This window comes from Symphalangus syndactylus, chromosome 21 (genome assembly GCF_028878055.3).
Source record: "Symphalangus syndactylus isolate Jambi chromosome 21, NHGRI_mSymSyn1-v2.1_pri, whole genome shotgun sequence".
Classification (NCBI taxonomy): Eukaryota; Metazoa; Chordata; class Mammalia; order Primates; family Hylobatidae; genus Symphalangus; species Symphalangus syndactylus.
In genome coordinates this window covers 68,036,558-68,060,873 of record NC_072443.2, presented here as the reverse complement: position 1 = coordinate 68,060,873, position 24,316 = coordinate 68,036,558, and the positions used below count along the sequence as shown (strand labels likewise).

Below are 24,316 nucleotides of genomic sequence, written 5' to 3'. Positions count from 1 at the left end.
CTACTGTTTCTTTGCATGAAAGTATGAACATTGATATCTCCAAAAATATTTACATAATCTCTCTCTTCTTATAGAAGAAAAATGGAGAAGGATAGAACCAGGTGCAAGAAAGAATTCTCTTCAAAAAGCCATGGGAGAATCCCATTCACAACCAAAGAATTCGTGGCCATATTATTTTTTATTTCAGCCTGTTCTTTGAAAATGAAAAGGTGGAATATAGCAGAAAGCATAAGCAAAAAGCTAAAACACTTTGTGGAATTTCTTTGTAACTTCCTTCATGTGTGAAAACTTAGACTTTACCATAAGGACATAATCCAGGCATCTGATGTGTAGGCTTCTCATTACTTGGGGAGTTAAGGGATTAATTTTCATCCTTAAGCTCATATGATGACAAAACTTTTTCACAACTGTCTCTAAACCAAGAAGGGGGATTTAAGATCTTTCAACAAATGATCATTTCATTACATTGTTCCTTATTCCACTTAGGGTGGTTCACCATCATCTCTGAGTCCACACATCTGTGATCAGACTAAATGAGTCTTGCCTTCTGTTTTAGCCTTTGAAATCCATGGAGCAGAATGGACCAGGCCTAGAGTACAGAGTGACCTGGAAGCCACAGGGAGCCCCAGTGGAGTGGGAAGAAGAAACAGTCACAAACCACACATTGCGGGTGATGACGCCTGCTGTCTATGCCCCTTATGATGTCAAGGTCCAGGCTATCAATCAACTAGGATCTGGGCCTGAGCCTCAGTCAGTGACTCTCTATTCTGGAGAAGACTGTAAGTGATGCACCTAAAACTGCTAAGCACGTCAGTAACTGTTGCTCTCAAATATATTGTACTTCAATCAACAAATATTTGTGAACAACTACTGCATGCAAAGAGGATGTACTAGCCGTGGGAGATAAAAAGAACTATAACACATGACTTCTATCTTAGGATTGATTATAGGACAATTGATTGTATAGAGTACCAAGGAAGTATGTTGAAGGTTTCCATTTTATTCAGTTTCCTGTAAAGCTCTTTCTACATTGAAAATGGAAGACCTGGAATTATCACTGCAATCATTTCAAGCAGCATAACTCTCATAAGATTTTCAAGTACATTTGCCCTTTGCCCTTACTTGTCAAGGATCCCCTAAGAGCCACTTGCTATCATGCCCTGGGCTTCAGTGGCATGTCTGGAGCTTTCCTAATACTGATGAGATAATATACCCAGATTTATATGTAGAATTATATGCACACATACCTTCTGATGCCATAGTAACTGCTGCAAATAGGTTATTGGAAGAAGAAAAAACACACCGCATTCTGTATTGCCAATACTGTGAATAATATTAGGGGTTATTCTCATTGCCTTTCCAGCATCTAAAGGAATAATTTGATCCAAAAATGGAAGAAGGTTGAGAATGAGAAATAGCCAACTCATTACTCACCTGCTGTCTAAATTCTTCTACCCAAACAAAAGCACACAAAACACATATCACATGTGAATTAAGATAGTATTAGTCTTGACTGCTCTGTATTTGGCTTATTCCTCTGTAGTAAGAACTCCTATAGGACAGAGATAATATCCTCTTCACAGGGTTGTATGAACCAATTTAGGTAAGTCCCTTAGAACAGTGCCTGACACATAGCCTATGCTCAAATGTTAGCTGTTATTAATATTTGATTAACAAAATTCCCAACCAATTTTATTTCTATTACTAGTTTAATTCACTTGCTTCCAAAGGCAAGATGTCCACAGAATAGTTTCTGGTTTTATTTACCCACATTGTGTCTATCTGGAGGGCTTCGTTTCTCAGTGTGATACAGGCTATCCTCTTCTTTGGGAAATCTATTTGGGCTGATAAACTTATCTATCATGAGAAACTCTTTTGGTTCCATTTGGAGTGAATTTCACAAAAATGCTTTCTCCAGAAGAAACATTATGAAAATTTTTGAAAAGGATCTTAATAATCACATTTGCAGGTTATTGAAAACTAATCAATCTTATACGATTAACAGATCCTGATACAGCTCCAGTGATCCATGGGGTGGACGTTATAAACAGTACATTAGTTAAAGTTACCTGGTCAACAATTCCAAAGGACAGAGTACATGGACGTCTGAAAGGCTATCAGGTTTTTATCATGGTTTTTCCTCTTCTTGTTGAATTGATATCTTTCCTGAGAATAAATAAGAACTGATTTCAGAAGAAGCCAAAGAGAATCTGCCACCACAATGGATATATTAAAAGATTTTTGTTTTTATTGCAGATAAATTGGTGGAAAACAAAAAGTCTGTTGGATGGAAGAACACATCCCAAAGAAGTGAACATTCTAAGATTTTCCGGACAAAGAAACTCTGGAATGGTTCCTTCCTTAGATGCCTTTAGTGAATTTCATTTAACAGTCTTAGCCTATAACTCTAAAGGAGCTGGTCCTGAAAGTGAGCCTTATGTATTTCAAACACCAGAAGGAGGTGAGAGGATAATGATGTAGAGTCATGTCAAAAATGGAGGTGATCCATGGCCATAGTAAACATTCTTCCTTATGGCCAGGCACAGTGGCTCATGCCTGTGAATCCTAGCACTTTGGGAGGCCAAGGCAGATGGATCACTTGAAGTCAGGTGTTCCAAACCAGCTTGGCCAACATCATGAAATCCTGTCTCTATCAAAACTACAAAAATTAGCCAGATGTGGTAGTGCATGCCTGTAGTCCCAGCTACTCGGGAGACTGAGGCAGGAGAATCACTTGAACCCGGGAGGCGGAGGTTGCAATGAGCCGAGATCGGGCTACTGCACTCCATCTAGCCTGGGCCACAGAGTTAGACTCTGTCTCAAAAAAATAAATAAATAAAATAAACATTATTCCTTATTAGTAGTTAATTAATATTTACTTCAGATGAGTTAGCTTGTCAATTTCTATAAAGTTTATAATATAATAAGGCTTTTTTGAATTTTTCTAATTTATGTGAGTTTATTTTTGGTCTTGTGTTTTCTAGTACCTGAACGGCCAACTTTTCTCAAGGTCATCAAAGTCGATAAAGACACTGCCACTTTATCTTGGGGACTACCTAAGAAATTAAATGGAAACTTAACTGGCTATCTTTTGCAATATCAGATAAGTAAGTAGAAATTTGAATTGGAGTTAACTTGTTAATATGTCATTTTTTGGTTGAATATTCTGTTTGCTAGGTTGGGAGTCTAATGATCACTTAAGGCCATGGTTTGTAAGCTGCCATTCTTCCTTGTAGCCCAGGGCTAGGGTACAGAGTATAGTAAACTGGCTTGCAGGCCAAATTCAGCCTGCTGCCTGTTTTTAGGAATAAAGTTTTATGACGACATGGCCATGTCCACTTATTTATATATGTCTACAGCTACTTTCTCCCTGGAGTGGCAAAGTTGAGTCATCTCAACAGAGACTACATTGCCTACAAAGGCTAAATGTTTACCATCTGGTCCTTTACTGAAAGGTTTGCTTACCTGTTTTAGAAAAAAAGCAGTGTGCTGATGGGTACACAAAACACGGGTTTAATGTTTATATATAAGATGTTTGGAGAAGTAGGAAACATGCAAAAGAGTTATTGAGTGATGTGATAGAGATTCAAAGCACAGGTACCTTCCACACTACCTCTTCTGCCTCAGATATATGCTCCCAGACTCAATCCTAAATATACTTGTGTTTATCAAATCTCTATGGGTTGCTCGCTGTTTCATGGAGATGATATTGAGAGGACTAAATAATTGTCTTCGGATCATTACTCAGAATGGGCTCTGCCCAGATGCTGCTGTGCAACTAGAGTAATGTGAATGTGTTTAGATGAAATCAGGTCATTTTTAATAGTAGCGCTTCCCATCTTGAACAGTCCTCAAGTTTAAGCATCATCTCAGAATGGAAATTAGGGGATTGACATTATAGAAAATTTTAGCAACATCCCATCATGAAAATTTTAGGCTTTCAAGGCATCAATTCCCAAAACACCAGAAATACAGAGACCCAGCGTACACTGCTTACAAGTCAACTTGATCATAGTCCTGTCGTGCTACTTCCACATCAGCTCAAGACTTCCGCAATCCAGGCCACGTATTTGCTTTAGTTTCTGATGGTTTCTGCTGAAATTAGCACGTATGTTTAAATGCATACAGACATAATCCCAACAGAAGTAGACTTTAGCACTTTTGAGTGCTTGCTAAGTAGCAGGATCAATACTAAGTGTATCTCTTTGCATTGTGCCATTAAAATAAGAAATCTATTAGATATGTGCTATCACTATTTTATGAATGAGGGAATTGATGTACATAGAGTATACTCACACAGAGTCAAGTAGTAAAATAAGTGTTAAGTGGGAGGCCGAGGCGGGTGGATCACGAGATCAGGAGATTGAGACAATCCTGGCTAACACGGTGAAACCCTGTCTCTGTTAAAAATACAAAAAATTAGCCGGGCGTGGTGGCGGGTGCCTGTAGTCCCAGCTACTCGGGAGGCTGAGGCAGGAGAATGGCGTGAGCCCGGGAGGCGGAGCTTGCAGTGAGCCGAGATCGTGCCACTGCACTCTAGCCTGGGCGACACAGTGAGACTCTGTCTCAAAAAAAAAAAAAAAAAAAAAGTGTTAAGAATGCAAAGCAAGATCAGTCCAATTCTAGATGTTGCGCTCTTAACCTTATATTAGTCCATGAACTGGTTTTCAAAAAAATTGTAAGAACTGAAGAAATATTTGAAGATTCTTTTAAATATCAATTCGTTTGGTAAAGATATACCTTCTCCTTATCCTAACAGTAAGAAACTCAGCTAATTAAATTCCAACCTTCATATTGATCCGTATGTGACATTTAAGTTTATTTAAAAACAAGTTCTTAGAATATAGAAGTTGAAATATTAACAATTGTAATGATTATTGAACTGCTTGATATGTGTATTTTAAAATAAAATAATATATAATTATTTTGCTTTCTATTAATATTAAGTGATCAAGACATTTTAGGTAGTTTACCTTTTTCTTATTGCTTTTAGACAGTTTAAATTGTTGCAGTTTATATGTATGAGAGCTCTATGTATACTCTCCTGAATTCTTGTATTGATTGTAGTAGTTTTTTAATTGACTTTGTGGTCGTTCATAATTATGTTTCCAAAAAATCTAAAAGAGTGATGATTTCACCTCCTTCTTTCCAATGTTTGGATGCCTAGTTTGTTTGTTTTTTCTTTTCATTGATTTGAATTGCATTTTTATGGACCAAGGAAGGCATTTTTATGTCAATAATGAATGCATTTTTTTTGTTTGTTTGGTTTTTTTTTTTTTTTTTTGAGACGGAGTCTCGCTCTGTCGCCCAGGCTGGAGTGCAGTGGCGCGATCTCGGCTCACTGTAAGCTGCGCCTCCCGGGTTCACGCCATTCTCCTGCCTCAGCCTCTCCAAGTAGCTGGGACTACAGGTGCCCGCCACCACGCCCGGCTAATTTTTTGTATTTTTAGTAGAGACGGGGTTTCACCGTGGTCTCGATCTCCTGACCTCGTGATCCGCCCCCCTCGGCCTCCCAAAGTGCTGGGATTACAAGCGTGAGCCACTGCGCCCGGCCATAAATGCATTTTTTTAACCTCTATGGTATCTTGGACTGAGAGTCAAGAGGATTTATTCTATATTCTTTCTTGCCACTAACAGCTGCACTCTCTTGGATGTATTTCGTCTGTTGGACTATGGTTACAGTAATCTTATAATACTCCATACTTTTACACAAATCTCATGTCTTTGCTGGGTTCCAAATTCTTTGAAAGAAGCTATCTGATTTAGCTTTTTACAATGAGTACTTTACATAGTACTTAGTATACAGTAGATATTCCTAAATATTTAATATATTCCTTCATTTATTGATTCTGTGTATACTGAGAAGCTATTTGGTGCCATATGTTAAACTAGAAACCATAGAAGACACAAATAAATTATCATCTCAATTATTCTTCTAAAAGGAAATTACAATACTTAAGTCAAAGATACAATGAAAATGTAACAATGGGGAAAATTTATTATTATTAATACATATTATGAAGCTGGAGCAGTTGGCTACAGTATAGCACAGGGATTAAAGACGTTTCTCTGGGGTTAAAAGGCCATGGGTTGGATTCAAATTCCAGTTTGCAAATTTAGAAACCCAAGATGGGAGCAAAGTGCTTATTCTTGCTTGACCTCAGTTTTGTCATATATGCTATAGTCATAGTAGTTGCATGTACCTCATAGGATTAAATGAGTTGATGGTTATGAATCATTAATGTATCTTTACCTACCACAAGCATAAGGAGAAATGAAAATAATGAAGAATGCAACTTGAATGGTTAAACACATTTGAGCTGTTGTTCTTGTTTATTTGTTTAGTAAATGACACCTACGAGATTGGAGAATTAAATGATATTAACATTACAACTCCATCAAAGCCCAGCTGGCACCTCTCAAACCTCAGTGCAACTACCAAGTACAAATTCTACTTGAGGGCTTGCACTTCACAGGGCTGTGGAAAACCGATCACGGAGGAAAGCTCCACCTTAGGAGAAGGGAGTAAGTACATGAGGCTTCTCTTTTTAACAGAGGCTTTAAAAAGAGGCTGCATCTTTTTAAACAGCTGCCCTGAAAGGAAAGCACCGCGCTAGTCGTTGTAAATTAGAAGTGATTGTGATCCCACTCTGTGTGACCTTCTGTTTTCCACTGACATACAGGCAGAACTTACTAATCTTGTTTGGAAAGTTCACATTGACTCAATTTATGGATTTCTGTGCAATACCAATCAAATTATAGCTTAGTGTATACAAGGTCAGGAACTGTAATTTTACTTAATTAAAGTAGCAGGACATAAGGTCGCAAAGCTATTCAAAAGGTTAGTAAAGCTATATTTTTCTTTTAGAAATGTTTCCATACAGAAAAATATTTGCCTCTTGCATTGGTAGACATTAAAGATCTAATACATCTCACTTTCATGCCTTCACTCTATATACATTGATTCATATGTCAATTTTATTTTACTGTCTGATGACTGATGCCAAGCAACTGGCTGGGAAATGGCTTATAAATCTGTGGTTTCACTTGTAACACAATTATCCTAATTCAATTACACTTTTCTATTTTTTTTTTGTCTTTAACTTTTCCCTTCCCAAGTTGCATCTCCAATTATGCTTTTAGCAAGGTTCTTGCTAAGCTTTCTATGATAGCAATCGGACCTTTGCAGAGAAATCAGATCAGAGGAACTGATGTACACACTAAGTTAAACAAAGAGAGATTTATGTAGAGCTTAGGCAGTTCAGGCATGGAAGGATATTGGAGAAAGAAAAGAAGGATGTAGAAGATGGCAGAAAGGGAAGTAGAGTTGTTTATTTATCATGTATTAAGTTTGGTGCAAAAGTAATTGTGGCCCTTCCATTAAAAGTAGTAATGGCAAAGGCCACAATTACTTTTGCACCAATCTAATACGTGTCAGACGGTGTTCTGGATGCTTTTCCAAATTGTAGATTTGAAAAATGGTAGAATCAATGAAAGAAACATCATGAAGGGGAAAAATAGTAAAGAAAATTCAATTGCCTATTATTTATTGAAGATGTATATTAAAATATGTTCAAGCTTGTGAGTGACTCTGAATCACCGTGTTTGTGTGTGAATGGTTATGCTCTGACCTTTAATATTGGTTTGTTTTTACATCTTATTGTGCCTACCATATCTAAGTAATAACAAGCTTATGTTTTTCTCAGGTTCCTTGAACATTTAAAACCCCTTTATGTGGGAAAAGTGTATAATTCAAATAATTACTTCCCTAAAACTCACAAAGTATTCCCACGGATGAATTGAACACCAAGTGAAATGAAGAACTAATTTCACTGACTTTACCTACTCATAAAAGTTAGACTTAAACATGGGGATTGGAAACTTCCCAGTAACTAAAAGGTCCTTATTTCTGAAGCATTGGAACTGACATCAAGTGTCCAATACAAAGAGAAGTCAGAATGGTAGTAGTCCAAACATGCAACTTCCATATTTTTAAAAACAGAATTTAAGGCATGGAGTTGGTTGCTATTTTGATATAACCAAGACCGTAATGTGCATGTGAAATGCTGATCCCATTCTTACTAATTGGAAGCATATGAGAAAAAATATTCACAGAATTGCCTTACAAGTGTTACACATTCTAGTTTATATGTTGCAAAATTTGGGCTTGGTTGCATTCATGCTTGAGAAATTGTTTTTGGAGGATGAAAATGCTGTTCATGTGATTTTACAAGAGATGTGGCATCTTCTCTTCAAACTAAAAATGTAACTAATGTGCTGCATGTCTTAAAGAACATTTCTTCACTGTCAAATATGTCAGGAATTTAAAAATGTTTCTTACTAGTATGTTTGTGCTCTTTTTCAGGAATCCACATTTTCAGTATTCCAGCTAACTGCCCCCTTCCCGAGTTGACACTGATTTCTATTCTATAGGCATGTCTTGCTATATGTACAGAGAAAAAAATTACAATCTCTTTTTCTACTAGAGTTCAACATAATCTTTGAAAAAAATGTATATTTCCACTGAGGAGAGATACATCTTGTTATCACTCAGCACTCTAAAAATGATCGCTTGTGCAAATTGGAACCTACTACTATGCATCTTTCTTCTTGCTTTGCCTGTGTAGCTCATTTCAAGGTCATTTGGCATTTGTTCAAAAAATGGTCTTTGATTGACAAGCATTTTTCTCTGATTGTTTTCACTCTGATTTCCAAGAAAATCGTATTCCATAAGCTAAGAGGGGAAAAGATGGAGTTAATCAGAAATATTATTTTTGTGTCATTAGTGGTTTGAATAAATCACTTGCTTTACTCTATTTTTCAGAAGCTTGCACTGCTTAATGTTATACTAATATCTCTGTTTTTCAAGGTCAAAATTAATTGCACTCTGTTTCAATGATGCTTAATCTTGAAGGCTTTGCTTTTATAATTGGCCTTATTTCTCTCATGATGTCATTTTTAATAAAACCTTTTTGTTATTTAGTAACTATATAATTAACTTTTATTTTATAGTGAAAATGCATAATGAAATATTCATCTGTAACATATACCCACTTAAAATAGAGTTTATAACCCCTTGTAGTCTCAGTAAGAAACATATTTTATATCATTGCTAACATTTTCTGGGTTATATTTATTATATTGATTCCCAGCAAAACTATGGATCACATGCAAAAATATTTAAGATATTTTGTGGTAAGACAAGAAGTTAACATATTTTTGTTCAACTTGATTCATTTTATCTTCTACTATGAGATTCTACTATTAACATATTGACATATTAATATTTTTTGAAAAGTATTAACTTCTCACACGACTTTCAAAATGTCAGTAAAACCATTCCATTGGTATGTACCTGCAAGCCTGCACTTCACGTGGTTTGGTCTTCTATAAATTTCAAATATTTAATATATGACCATATTTTAATGCTATTTCATCAGTATTTATAGAGAAGAGCAAGGCAAAAAAAAGCAATATGTAGTTAGTTACGATTATAAGGTTATGTGCTGTCAATTATAAGTCAAAAGGCCATATTCAGTTTCCCATTAGGTTTGTGAAAATCCAAATTGCACAAAATTATATCGTATAATTTTTTTAAGTCTATGGTTTTGAACCATTCATGTGACCAGGCAGATTTACAGTACCATTTCATCTTAAATGGCCATGCATTGAGTTCATTTCATTTACTCAATTTTATTATATTAAAAAAGAAAGTTGAAATGTTGATTTTCTTGATCTCCTGGTAATTCAAAAACTATCTGAGAAAATATGGTATAAGTGACTTTCTTATTCACCTCTAATAACAGCATTTTTTTATGTCATGTTTTTCCATGATTACAATTCACATGATTTAACTGTGTACATTTCTTAGGTAAAGGTATCGGGAAGATATCAGAAGGAGTAAATCTTACTCAAAAGACTCACCCAATAGAGGTATTTGAGCCGGGAGCTGAACATATAGTTCGCCTAATGACTAAGAATTGGGGTGATAACGATAGCATTTTTCAAGATGTAATTGAGACAAGAGGGAGAGGTGAGAAATGAGATTATATTTGGGGAAGTCTTAGTCAATCTATGTCCTGTAGAATATTTAGTGTTGCCTATGTCCTATATTAAACATAAAAACATTGAGTATATTAGTTATGAAAATCATAATTTCCATTTGTTTTGACATATTTTTAAATTATCAAAATGAAAAATGTTTCACAGTAGTCCAACTTATCCCTTATTTTGTTTTTACTAGAGTTGTTGCCTAAAAATATCTCCTGCTAATTAACATATCTTAATAACACAAACTAAAAAGAAAAAGCAAAACAAAACAAAACCACCAGGCTCCATGGTCATCTGCTTCTAACCAAGGCAGCTTGCGCTTTTGTTTGCTCCTTGCTGCTTCTGAGTTTAACTTCATCTGCCTTCACTATCTTTCTTTGGTTTTTCATCCTCAGAATCAAATACAACTCGAAGAAGTCCCTTTTTAAATAAAGAAGGGAAGATTTACCAGTATTCTCCCATTAACATGTCCTTCAAATTGCATTCCTTCTGGGGTCATTAAAAAAATTGATGCTATTTGGTATGTGTAAAAATGATGTCTAATTTTCCCCAATGTTACAGAATACAAAAGACTGTTTCTAGTTTACAGTGTTGTGACTTCTGTTTCTACCACAGAATATGCTGGTTTATATGATGACATCTCCACTCAAGGCTGGTTTATTGGACTGATGTGTGCGATTGCTCTTCTCACGCTAGTATTGTTAACTGTTTGCTTTGTGAAGAGAAATAGAGGTGGAAAGTACTCAGGTAAAATTGTTTCTTAATGTGATTTTCAACTTATTAAAAAGCATTTTCTGGGAAGCATTCTTCAGAGACATCTTTTTTTTAAAAAATACACATTCAAGTCCAATTTATATTAGCAAATTAGATGTACAGTGCACTGAGAGGAAAAACATATTGCTAAATTAACCAAAGAAAATATGTATGTTCTAGAGTATTATTTCCAGATAGTTACTTAGTTCTAGTTTCTAGCACTTAAAATGGGCTCTAACTGCCAGGCGTGGTGGCTCACGCCTGTAATCCTAGCACTTTGGGAGGCCGAGGTGGGCAGATCATGAGGTCAGGAGATAGAGACCATCCTGGCCAACATGATGAAACCCCGTCTGTCCTAAAAATGCAAAAATTAGCCGGGCATGGTGGCAGCTGCCTGTAATCCCAGCTACTCGGGAGGCTGAGGCAGGAGAATCACTTGAACTCGGGAGGTGGAGTTTTCAGTGAGCTTAGATCATGCCACTGTACCTCAGCTTGGGCGACAAGAGCAAAAACTCCATCTCAAAATAATAAAAAATAAAAAATAGGCTCTAACAAGGTTGATAACACTTCCAAGGTTCTATTGTCTATCTGTAAAATATCAGCATCATTGAGAGACATATTACTAAGTCACATATATGCTTTAGTGTTTTAAGAAGTGACCCATGTATAGCACGCCTCTCTCTATACATGACATACGTGACTCATATTTTTCGCACTAGTGCATTCTAATATTACTGGCTCCACTGATCAACTTTGTTGGTGTTAATCATTACTAGGAATGCATTTCTTATTACCATGGCATGTAGTAGACACACTGCCTCTTGAATTAATGATACGTAAGATATACATGAAAACCATCATAGTTGGTAATATGATGTTTGCCTTTAATTTCATTCAACTTCCGAATTTGTTTTGTCTTTTTCAGATATACATATTGTATCAAGTTGATGATTATTACTAGTATTGCTTAGTATTCATGATGCTTTTTATGGGGACAAAGATTTAGATTACACTGCTATTTGTTTCATGATGTTCAGATATATAAGTTCATTATTGGCTTATGATTTATCTAGCAAATATTTATTGGGAACCCATCATCTACATAGAAACATTGAAAGCATAATTTCTAGCTTTTTGTAAAATGACATGTATAATTTATGGAGTTAGGCATTTCACTTTTTTCTCTGAAGACTGAATGATTATGAATTAAGTTCACAATGACCAATAAATATTCTGAGTAATTAATGGGAAACGTTAAAGAGTTATAGCATTCTCCTTATCCCCAACAAATAATCATTTGTGAATTGTGGTGCTATCCAGATTCTAAGATGTTTCTTCAAATCATGCCCTAAAAAGAAAAAAAAATCAGCATTTCATACTGTAGAGCAACTAAGAGAATCTACTAGGTCTCTGCATGTAGTCGTAAAATGTTCCATGAAGAACAATTTGTATTTGAGGGCTTTTTTTTTTTTTTTTTTAAGTAAAGGGAACAAGAAGTTTTTGGTCTTATATTCCACTAATAACAAAAATTAGCCAGGCGTGGTGGTGGCTACTTGTAATCCTAACTACTCGGGAGGCTGAGGCAGGAGAATCCCTTGAACCCGGGAGGCAGAGGTTGCAGTGAGCCGAGATCACGCCACTGCACTCCAGCCTGGGCAACAGAGTGACACTTTGTCTCAAAAAAAATAAAATAAAATAAAATGTCAGTGGGGACCTGAATATTCAGATTGTTGCAACAATTTTGAGTAAGAGTGATGCATAACAACCAAATGATTGCCCTTTTTTTTTTTTTTTTGAGACTGGGTCTTGTTCTCTTGCCCAGGCTGGAGTGCAGTGGCGCTATCTCGGCTCTCTGCAACCTCTGCCTCCCAGGCTCGAGTGATCCACCCACCTCAGCTCCTCGTGTAGCTGGGACTACAGGTGCATGCTACCGGGCCTGGCTAATTTCTGTGTTTTTAATAGAGACAGGGTCTTGCTTTGTTGCCCAGGCTGGTTTCAAACTCCTGATATAAAGTGTTCTGCCCGCCTTGGCCTCCCAAAGTGCCGGGATTACAGGCATGAGCCACCACATCGAGCCTTGATTGACTTTTTAAATTCAGTTTAGTTTAATGACGCAGATCTAGTAGGTGCCTATGACATCTTCAAAAAGTTCAGATAGTAAAATAAATATTTAGTAATTTGGTTTTCACTGAGAAATCAAACTAAGTTGGGCTCTTCCAATAAGACTTCTTGTTCACATAATATTGAGTAGTCATGTGAAAATATGCAACACGCTGCAGGTGTGATGACAAATAAGTAGAACCCCCCAAAATCCCCTCTCTCTTTTGTTTAAACAAAGAAATAAGTGATGGGCTGTAGTTATAGCCAGAAAAAAATATTGCCTCACTGGTATCAAAACATTTGAGCAATGCTGTTCTTATTGACTATTCACTATTCCACAGCACTGGTAAAATGTCTTTTAAATGGTCACTGTATTACTTTCCCCACCTTTTTTCTCTTTTTTAGTTAAAGAAAAGGAAGATTTGCATCCAGACCCAGAAATTCAGTCAGTAAAAGATGAAACCTTTGGTGAATACAGGTAAACATAAGGTTCTGTTTTAAAATCAAAACACATATTCATCATGTTGAAAGCTTAAATGAACAAAAAGGTGTTTATTCTTAATAAAAAGCTTACATAGCTATAATGTAATGACCCTATAAAGAATACTTTGTACAAATAGGGCCCACTTAAGTGTTAGTAACCAGATTTCTGTGTGTGTGATGAGGGTGTATAAATAATTACCTTCTAGGCAGGAATGTTGGTTAGGACACTTTTCTTGAAGCTCTGTGCCTAACACAAAGAATATCTATTTGGGGTAGCTAAAACATCTTTAGCATGGGCATTATGAACTCAGGTTCGATCCAATTTGCATCCACACACACATATCTGTATACCTACAGTGTCGCACCTGCAAAGGTAAGTAAGTTACAAACCCTGTCCTCTAGACGAACCTAATCAGCAGAGAAAAATATCCTATCTATGCAAATGACTGTAATGAATTAGGTAGAATAAAAGAGCACAAAAGAGAGCAACTATTTCTGCCCAGGTAGGATTTTGGAAAAAGAATCATCCATATGAGATAAGCTAAGCCTTAAAGGATAAAAAGGATTGTGTTACTGTTAACCACTGGACAGAGGATGACCAAATGAGTGAGGGCGTGTTGGGCAAGGGAGGAATGGCAAGAAATCTACTCTGAGCTAGGTAGGAATCTTTCAGGGACGTGTTCAACTGTCTCATTCTCCTGTTATCTTTCTCCATCTTCCCCTTTCTACTACTCTGTCAAATTCTTAGCTCTTTTTGGTTGTAATGTTATCATTTTTTTCAGGTCTCCTGCATATTTCAGCCAATAGACATATTGTAAGTTCCAGGTTTATATCGATTTTAGCACATGGGAAACCAGAGTTTATATCAAAGAAGAAATCTGATTGATTCTGATTCTCTCATCTCTGGATTCATCACTCTAGCAAGGGATATGGAGTATTTTCATTAGCTAATTAGTAGACATTTGAGCTTACTTGTACCTCCACTTTGTGGTATACTTATTTTTCTGTATTCTACTTAGTCAATACCATTTTTATATTTTTATATTTCTTAATAAATGACTTTAAATTCTGTCCAGAATAAAGAACAATAAAGAGAAAGAAAGAAAGAGAGAAAAAGAAAAAGGAGGAAAGAATTTTGGAACTTTACAAATTGTGTTCATTACTGTTGTATTAGTTAGCAGTTGCCTCATAACAATAACCACCAATACTTAACAGCTTAAAACAATAAACATTTATTATTTCAATGTCCTCATAATTCAGGAATCCAGACATGGCTTAGATGGGTACTTCTGGCTAAGGACCTCTCATGAGGTTGCAGCAAGGTTTTGACCAGGGCTATGGTTTCATCTAAAGGTTCAGCCAAAGCACAAGTCATTCCTAGGCCACTGATGTGGCTGTTGGCAGGATATAGTTCCATACAGGTTGTTGAACTAATGGCTTCTGCTATTCTCAGGCCAGAGGTCATTCCTAACTCCACACCACGTGGATATCTCCATGGGGCCATTCACAACATGGCAGCTGGCTTCCTTCAGAATGTGTGAGCCAGGGAGCAAGAGAGAGCACCCCAGTTGGAAGCCACAGTCCTTTTGTAACCTAATATTGGAAGTGATATCCCATCACTTTTGTTGTATTCTATAGGAACAAGTCAATAAGTTTAGCCCACAACTCAAAGGAAGAGGATTATACAAGATACAAACTCCATGAGGCAATGATCATTGAGGACCTGCAACAACTTTTCAAAAGCTGAGGCAGGAGAACTGCTTGATCTCAGGAGGCAGAGGTTGCAGTAAGCCAAGATTGTGCCACTGCACTCCGGCCTGGGCAACATAGTGAGACTCTGTCTCAACAAAAAAAACAAAAACAATCAAGCAAAAAAAATTTTGAAAGACAATATTAGCTCAATTTTACAGGCAAGAAAACAAAAACAATGCATGCCTTGCAGTGCCTTGTCTAAAAACCCATTTCCCCACACCCTGCTGCTCCTTTATAAAGATAGCTAACATCTTCCTATGCATTATTTCCTATGACATCCCTTTCTAGTAGTTGATGTGTTTTCCAACCTCTTTCCCCCAAACTACATATTTATCAGGATAATTGTCTACTTTCCACGTTATCCCAGGAGACGCTTTTATCAGATGCTGTGCCCTTGCGTAAGTCTTCATCCTTCTAGCTTCTGATAATCATCTCTTTTGTTATTTTTCTTTACTCTTTGTTCCTGATTCCTCAGCCGATGCCTCATCGTTTTTCTTGATTTGTTTTTGTAACTGCAATATCCTAATTCAAGAGCCAATTATCGTATCAGTCAGGGGAGCCTGTGTTATGCTGCTGTCAAAACAACTCTAAAAGCATTTTCTTTCTCAAGCTATGTGTCCCACAGAGATTGCCGTCTTCATCTTAGTCACTTAGGAGCACTGGCTGGTGGATGAGCATCCAGGGTCACCACAGCAGGGAAAACAGAATGTAACAAACTGAGCACTGGCTTTAAATCTTCCACTTGGAAGAGACACATGTCACCTTTGCTCACTTTTTTTTTTAAAGCAAAGGAAATTCCATGGTGGCATATAACACAGAGTAGGCAAAGAAATGCCATCCTGCTTTATTCCCAGAAACCTGACCTACTTGATGAACAGCGCTGACAAATACCACAAATTATAAAGTGATATATACATCTAAATTATATATTTTTTCCAAATCCTTCATGGATCAAATTTGATAAAATCATTTTATATGGTGTATAGCTTCATACTGTAATACTAATTGGTACTTAAAAAAATCTTGATCCAAAATTTAGACGATCATACCATTTGATAAGCATTTTACTAATGGATTTGCTTCTGTTCATGAATAAAACACCTACCATAAATATAGTATACTTATTTATGTTCTTAAAATACCAGCCATTTTTTTCTGTCTTAAAATGTAACAAACTTGAATTAACTATATTAAAGAAGGTTATTTGGTTTCAAAAACAGAATATGATTGATTTTTGAAAGAGAATTTTTAGAAGGATATAAGAGAATCAAAAGGATCAGAAGTAAAGACAGAAGAAGATCAAGACTTGGAGGCCAAGAGCTCTAAAAGTTCATGACAGCAAGGGAAATTGCATTTGTTCTCTGTCTGAGTCCATCAGGGCTACTATAACAAAATACCACTAACTGGATGGCTTATAAAAGAACAGAAACTTATTTCTCACAGTTCCGGATTCTGGGAAGCCTAAGAGCAAAGTGTCAGCATTTTCAATGTCTGGCGAAGGCTCACTTTCTGGGTGACAGACATCACCTTCTCTTTGTGTCCTCACTTCGTGAAGGGGGTAGGGCAGCTCTCTGGGGCCTCTTCTCTAAGGGCACTAATACCATTCACTAGGGCTCCACCCTTATGGCCTAATCACTTCCCAAAGACTCCACCTTTAACACCCTCACATTGGTTATCAGGTTTTAACATAGGAAACTTGGGAGGACACAGATGTTCAGACCATAGCAGCCACTATGGACATCAACAGGTTAAATCCCACATGTCCTACAGAAGCTAAGCTGCTCAATTTTAAAGAAAAGCAGAAATGTTGTGAATAATGAAAAATCGTTTGGTGAAAATTGCTTATGACTTAGTAAACATGTGTTTACAGACTTTGTAAACTTGGTAAACATGTGTGGTGGTATCATGTGGGCTTTAATATATGTCTTCAATGCTAATATGGATGTCCTGAAACTTATAAAATCTTTTATCACTTATGAATGTGTTGCTTTACATGAATATGAATATTAGATTTTGTTGAACTATTTTTTTTGTTTGTTTTCTAGTGACAGTGATGAAAAACCTCTCAAAGGAAGCCTTCGGTCCCTTAATAGGGATATGCAGCCTACTGAAAGTGCTGACAGCTTAGTCGATTATGGAGAGGGAGACCATGGTCTATTCAATGAAGATGGATCATTTATTGGTGCCTACGCTGGATCTAAGGAGAAGGGATCAGTTGAAAGCAATGGAAGTTCTACAGCAACTTTTCCCCTTCGGGCATAAACACAACATATGTAAGCAACACTACTGGTTCACCCCAACCTTCCATATTTATCTGTTCAAGGGAGCAAGAACTTTCATATAGGAATAGAAACATGCTGGCTGAAGATTTCATCCAGAAGTCAACATCCTGCAGTTATGTTGAAAAAAGTAGCACTGCCTTCAAAATATAAAATGCCAAGCACTTCAGGCCTATGTTTTGCTTTTATTGTTTTCAGGTGCTCAAAATGCAAAACACAAAACAAATCCTGCATTTAGATACACCTCAACTAAATCCAAAGTCCCCATTCAGTATATTCCATATTTGCCTGATTTTACTATTCAGTGTGCTTGCATAGATGTTGCTACTTTGTGGGTTTCTCTTGGTATGCACATTGGTATACAGTCCCTTTGAACTGGCTTGGTGACTTTGCTTCACTACAGGTTAAAAGACCATAAGCAAACTGGTTATTTAAGACGTAAAAAGGAATATGAATGTCTTATTAAAACACTTCATTGAAAATCTACAGTCTAAATTTATTATTTAAATTTTAGTAGCAAAAGTCTTAGGTGAACAATCAACTAGTATTTATTGAGCTCCTATTTGTCCAGAGATGGTCATATTTAAACAGAAGTATATGTTTTTCAGTTTCAACATGAATTTTTTTACTTCTGTCAGTTATGATATCCACGAGCATCACTTTTTGTGTCTGTGTTTTTTTTTTTCTCTTGGACTAAATTCAGCTGCATGGAAGCGGTGTTCAGAAGGTTGTTTTATACAAGAACAGGCAGAAAGTGCCCATTGTTCAGGATTCTAATAGCTACATCTACTTAATATCTTCATTTCTAAATTGGCTGCTTTTACCTTTTTCCTATGTTTATATAATGGTATGCTTGCATATATTTCATGAATACATTGTACATATTATGTTAATATTTACACAATTTAAAATATAGATGTGTTTTATTTTGAAGTGAGAAAATGAACGTTAACAGGCATGTTTGTACAGCTAGAATATATTAGTAAGATACTGTTTTTCATCATTCCAGAGCTACAACTAATAACACGAGGTTCCAAAGCTGAAGACGTTGTATAAAGCATTTGGATTTTGTTCTTATATTGCTTTCTTTCAACAGTTTCAAAATAAAACATCATATAAATATTGAGGGAAATGTTTTCATACTTTTCAAAATAGGTTTTTATTGTTGAATGTACATCTACCCCTGCCCCTCAAAAGAAAAACTGTTTACATAGAAATTCCTACATGTACGTTTGTGTATATGGTATTTTAAACATCTTTGTGGTGAGAATTTTTTTCCCTATATTCTCCTTCTGTCAAAGTCAGTACAAATTCAGGGAATTTATTTTCTGGCAGTTGTGCTCCAGTCCTTTTAAAATTGTACATGAACCTGTTTTAAAAACAACGTGGAGGATGATGCATACATGTCAGTCAAGTTCAGCGCTCGACATTTTATGGAAAGATTTTTTTAACCTTACCATGAAATGCTTAACTACTCTTTTAGTGAAATTGACTTATTTTACTTTAGTTTTTGAACTGTGATTATTGGTATACTGTTATATCCTCAACTTGGATTTATGATAACCCTTTATATTTCATGGAGACCAAAATTTGGGGTATTTATAATAGTCAGCACAGGAATGCACATGGAATATCTACTTGTCTTTTTGAACCTCACGTGTCCTTCAAAATGTATAGACAGGAAAAGCACGACTTATTTAAAACTGTAGTTTATGGGCTCAGGATTTGATCACAGTCCTGGGAGTAAGCATTTCAATGGGGGAAGGCAGTGTGGTCTCTACCCTGTGTGAATGTGAGGATGTAGACATCCATCCGTGCAACTCGAGTTCCATCCTCATCTGATTTCTAAGGTTCCAATGTTCTGGAGGAACAGTCATCATGTTTTGATTTATCTGGGAGAAAATTGTGGTGCACAGCTACCGAGGAGGGCAAGGTTGTGACGTTCACGTTTAGTTCTGGTACTATTCTGTCTCCTCTTCTTTGTCATCAGCCCAAACCTGGTTTTTAAAGAGAGTGATGCAGGTTAGAAATAATGTCAAAAATATTTGGGAATTTAATACCTTTAAGTCAGAAACTAAAGCAAATACTGAAATATTAGCTCTTCCTACACTTCGTGTTCCCTTTTAGCTGCCTGAAAATCAAGATTGTTCCTACTCAGATCTTCTGAGTGACTAAAACTTACGGATATGAATAATGAGGTTGAATGATGACTATGTTTTGCTATCATTGTTACCTTTCCTCAATACTGTTTGGCTACTACTGGGACTCTTCAGCACAAAAGGAACAGATCTATGATTGACCCTGATTTTAATTGTGAAATTATATGATTCATATATTTTATGAATCAGAATAACTTTCAGATAAAATAAATCCAAGTAGGTTAAAATGGATTTCATGACTTTCCCTCAGAAAATGAGTAACGGAGTCCACGATGTGCAATGGTAATTATACATTGGTGATGCTTGTTTGCAAAATGCCCACTAGTGATAAGGCAACAGCCAATATTTAGAACTTTGTTCGTTACTGGCTTTACACTAACTTTCTCTAGTCTACTGTCAATATTATTTTAATGTAATTGATTGTATATAGTCTCAAGAATGGTTGGTGGGCATGAGTTCATAGAGAACTGTGCAAGGGTTGGGAAAATCCAAATTCTCTTCCTGGTTCCAGCACTGATTTTGTACATAAACATTAGGCAGGTTGCTTAACCTTTTTATTTCAAACTCTCTCAACTCGAAAGTGCTAATAATAATCTCAGTTACCTTATCTTTGTCACAGGGTGTTCTTTTTTATGAAGAAAAATTTGAAAATCATAAAAGCTAAGATGCCTTCTCACTTCATAAGCAAACCTTTAACTAATTATGTATCTAAAAGTCACCCCCACATACCAACTCAAGTTTTTTCCTGTGAACACATAAATATATTTTTATAGAAAAACAAATCTACATAAAATAAATCTACTGTTTAGTGAGCAGTTTGATTTGTACATGCCATTGAAAATTATTAATCAGAAGAAAATTAAGCAGGGTCTTTGCTATATGAAAGTGTTTTCCACTAATTTTGCGTGCGTATTTATAAGAAAAATGTGAATTTGGTGGTTTTATTCTATCGGTATAAAGGCATCGATATTTTAGATGCACCCATGTTTGTAAAAATGTAGAGCACAATGGAATTATGCTGGAAGTCTCAAATAATATTTTTTTCCTATTTTATACTCATGGAAGAGATAAGCTAAAGAGGGGACAATAATGAGAAATGTTGGTGTGCTTTTCTAAGCATTTAAAACATAATTGCCAATTGAAACCCTAAATATGTTTACATACCATTAAGATATGATTCACGTAACAATGTTAAATTGATTATAATGGGATTGGGTTTGTTATCTGTGGTAGTATATATCCTAGTGTTCCTATAGTGAAATAAGTAGGGTTGAGCCAAAGCTTTCTTTGTTTTGTACCTTAAATTGTTCGATTATGTCATCAAAAGAGATGAAAGGTATGTAGAACAGGTTCACCTGATTACCTTTTTCTTTTGGCTTGGATTAATATTCATAGTAGAACTTTATAAAACGTGTTTGTATTGTAGATGGTGTTCGTATTATGCTTATGACTATGTATGGTTTGAAAATATTTTCATTATACATGAAATTCAACTTTCCAAATAAAAGTTCTACTTCATGCAATCCAAAAATGTTTGCATTCTGTTCTATCCAGTTAAGAAGAACCAGAATTTACATATTAATCTTAACTACTTCAGTTGCCTCTGATCCTGGAATAGCTATAAATGAAATATAATTTAATAAAGTATAAATAAGATATAAATAAAATATTTTGATTTCAATTACTTTATAAATATACAATATCATCATCTATAAAACAGAATATTACGATATAATTTATATTTATGATAAATATAAATTTAAGATGAATGTATATTTATCTGGTCATTTTTAATAAAAATGTAGAAATGTCCTTCACATCCCTTGTAAGTTGGATTCCTAGGTATTTTATTCTCTTTGAAGCAATTGTGAATGGGAGTTCACTCATGATTTGGCTCTCTGTTTGTCTGTGATTGGTATACAAGAATGCTTGTGATTTTTGTACATTGATTTTGTATCCTGAGACTTTGCTGAAGTTGCTAATCAGCTTAAGGAGATTTTGGGCTGAGACAATGGGGTTTTCTAGATATAAAATCATGCCATCTGCAAACAGGGACAATTTGACTTCCTCATTTTCTAATTGAATACCCTTTATTTCCTTCTCCTGCCTGATTGCCCTGGCCAGAACTTCCAGCACTATGTTGAATAGGAGTGGTGAGAGAGGGCATCCCTGTCTTGTGCCAGTTTTCAAAGGGAATGCTTCCAGTTTTTGCCCGTTCAGTATGATATTGGCTGTGGGTTTGTCATAGATAGCTCTTACTATTTCGAGATACGTCTCATCAATACCTAATTTATTGAGAGATTTTAGCATGAAGGGTTGTTGAATTTTGTCAAAGGCCTTTTCTGCATCTATTGAGATAATCATGTGGTTTTTGTCTTTGGATTACATTTATTGATTTGCATATGTTGAACCAGCCTTGCATCCCAGGGATGAAGCCCGCTTGATCATGGTGTATAAGCTTTTTGATGTGCTGCTGGATTCAGTTTGCCAGTATTTTATTGAGGATTTTTGCATCAATGTTCATCAAGGATATTGGTCTGAAGTTCTCTTTTTTGGTTATGTCTCTGCCAGGCTTTGGTATCAGGACGATGCTGGCTTCATAAAATGTGTTAGGGAGGATTCCCTCTTTTTCTATCGATTGGAATAGTTTCAGAAGGAATGGTACCAGTTCCTCCTTGTACCTCTGGTAGAATTCGGCTGTGAATCCATCAGGTCCTGGACTCTTTTTGGTTGGTAAGCTATTGATTATTGCCACAATTTGAGAGCCTGTTATTGGTCTATTCAGAGATTCAACTTCTTCCTGGTTTAGTCTTGGGAGGGTGTATTTGTCAAGGAATTTATCCATTTCTTCTAGATTTTCTAGTTTATTTGCATAGAGGTGTTTGTAGTATTCTCTGATGGTAGATTGTATTTCTGTGGGATCGGTGGTGATAACCCAACCCAAATGTCCAACGATAGACTGGATTAAGAAAATGTGGCACATATACACCATGGACTACTATGCAGCCATAAAAAATGATGAGTTCGTGTCCTTTGTAGGGACATGGATGAAACTGGAAAACATCATTCTCAGTAAACTATTGCAAGGACAAAAAAACCAAACACCGCATGTTCTCACTCATAGGTGGGAAGTGAACAGTGAGAACTCATGGACACAGGAAGGAGAACATCACACTCCGGGGACTGTTGTGGGGTGGGGGGAGGGGGGAGGGACAGCATTAGGAGATATACCTAATGCTAAATGACGAGTTAATGGGTGCAGCAAACCAACACGGCACATGGATACATATGTAACAAACCTGCACATTGTGCACATGTACCCTAAAACCTAAAGTATAATAATAAAAAGTGTAGAAATGTCACTTTTCAAGAAAATGTCCAATATGCTATATTTTCAATGAAGCTAGTAGACAATTTTGATATGGTCTTTTAGAATTGGGTTACCCACTTTGGCTCAGTGGACAATCTATTGAAAATTGTTGTTTTTAAAAACTGTTTTATTGACCGGACATGGAGACTCACTGAAATCGCAGCTCTTTGAGAGAATGAGGTGAGTGGATCACTTAATGCCAGGAGTTCAAGTCCAGCCTGTGCAACATAGTGAGACCTCGTCTAAAAAATTTAAAAAAAATTATCTATACCAAGCACTTTACACAGAATACCACATTTAATCCTCGAACAATATTCTCTGGTTTGTTAAATTAGGGGACCGGGACATTAACTAACTTAATGAGTGTCACCAGCATGGGCTAGAATTAGAAATTAAACCCAGGGATGTTTGACTCCAAAACCCTAATTCATTACACCATTAATAGTACATTTTTTCATGCCCTCACTCTTCCACCTTTTCTTAGAAATACTAAAGAAAGGTGAGTTTCAACTTCATGCTGACTTATTGATCATGCTTACAAACACCTTGGTTTTAAGATATGTGATCAAGACATACGATAGAGGAAAACAATCAATGCTTTATTTTATAAACAGTTGAATGTGTACAACCTAAAAAGTAGTTAATTCAAATAAGCCAGTTATTTTTAAATGAGTGTCACACATTTCATTATATTCCACTCACTCTTTTGGGAGACTGAAAAAGAAAAGCTTTTTATTAGAAGTGGCTTCAAAAACAACTGCGCTAAACATTTTTAAGTTGATTTTTGTATTTCCTCATCAAACACCAGAATCTATGGTAGGACATCTCTCTTCTTTTGCTATTCTCATTTGTTTCCCTGTAAAATACAACACAGAATTTTTAAGCCATATATCTCTGGACTCATGGCGTCCCACTTATGGAGAACCCTTATTGCCAAGATAAATCAGATGTTAAGTCAGATAAACATATGTATGATAACCTCTCAAGGGCCTTATTTTAGTATTTTAGCATGTGTTAATACAATGAGGGTTTTCTTATCCTCACATCATTTACAATGTGATGCAATAACATATATATACATAAGTAAAGAAAGGATAAAATATGGAAATTCCCACGTTACCTGAAAGAAAGAATATATTGCACAGCAACCGAAATGCATAAATTCTTTTAACAGGTGGAAAAAAATGTTTCATTGATTAGTCTATTTATAACAAAATGAAACATTAAATATTTTCCAAAGTGATCATCTATATAAATTGTTCCCCAAATAGTTCTCTTGAATCGCTGATTCTCTGGAAAACATTATGTGTGACCATATTATTTTGGGAATGTTGGCAAACATAATTAAATGGATACATTTGCTGCATTGA

At 35.9% G+C, this 24,316-nt stretch overlaps 1 protein-coding gene across 12 annotated transcripts in view; it reads left to right on the top strand.

The window, feature by feature from the left end:
* Positions 1 to 21,107, top strand: part of CHL1 (cell adhesion molecule L1 like) — a 214,700-nt gene extending 193,593 nt beyond the window's left edge. For 10 of the 12 annotated variants that reach the window (XM_055259527.2, XM_055259522.2, XM_063630733.1 and 7 more), the window contains 9 exons: positions 557 to 779; positions 2,006 to 2,121; positions 2,257 to 2,461; positions 2,985 to 3,107; positions 6,346 to 6,525; positions 9,872 to 10,033; positions 10,666 to 10,797; positions 13,309 to 13,381; positions 17,184 to 21,107. In XM_055259527.2, coding sequence (XP_055115502.2) covers positions 557 to 779; positions 2,006 to 2,121; positions 2,257 to 2,461; positions 2,985 to 3,107; positions 6,346 to 6,525; positions 9,872 to 10,033; positions 10,666 to 10,797; positions 13,309 to 13,381; positions 17,184 to 17,400 — 1,431 coding nt within the window. In that variant the 3' untranslated portion in view covers positions 17,401 to 21,107. The remainder of the gene's footprint in view (positions 1 to 556; positions 780 to 2,005; positions 2,122 to 2,256; positions 2,462 to 2,984; positions 3,108 to 6,345; positions 6,526 to 9,871; positions 10,034 to 10,665; positions 10,798 to 13,308; positions 13,382 to 17,183) is intronic. The other 2 variants (XM_063630735.1, XM_055259528.2) reach the window with 1 other exon arrangement.
* Positions 21,108 to 24,316: the final 3,209 nt, after the last annotated feature.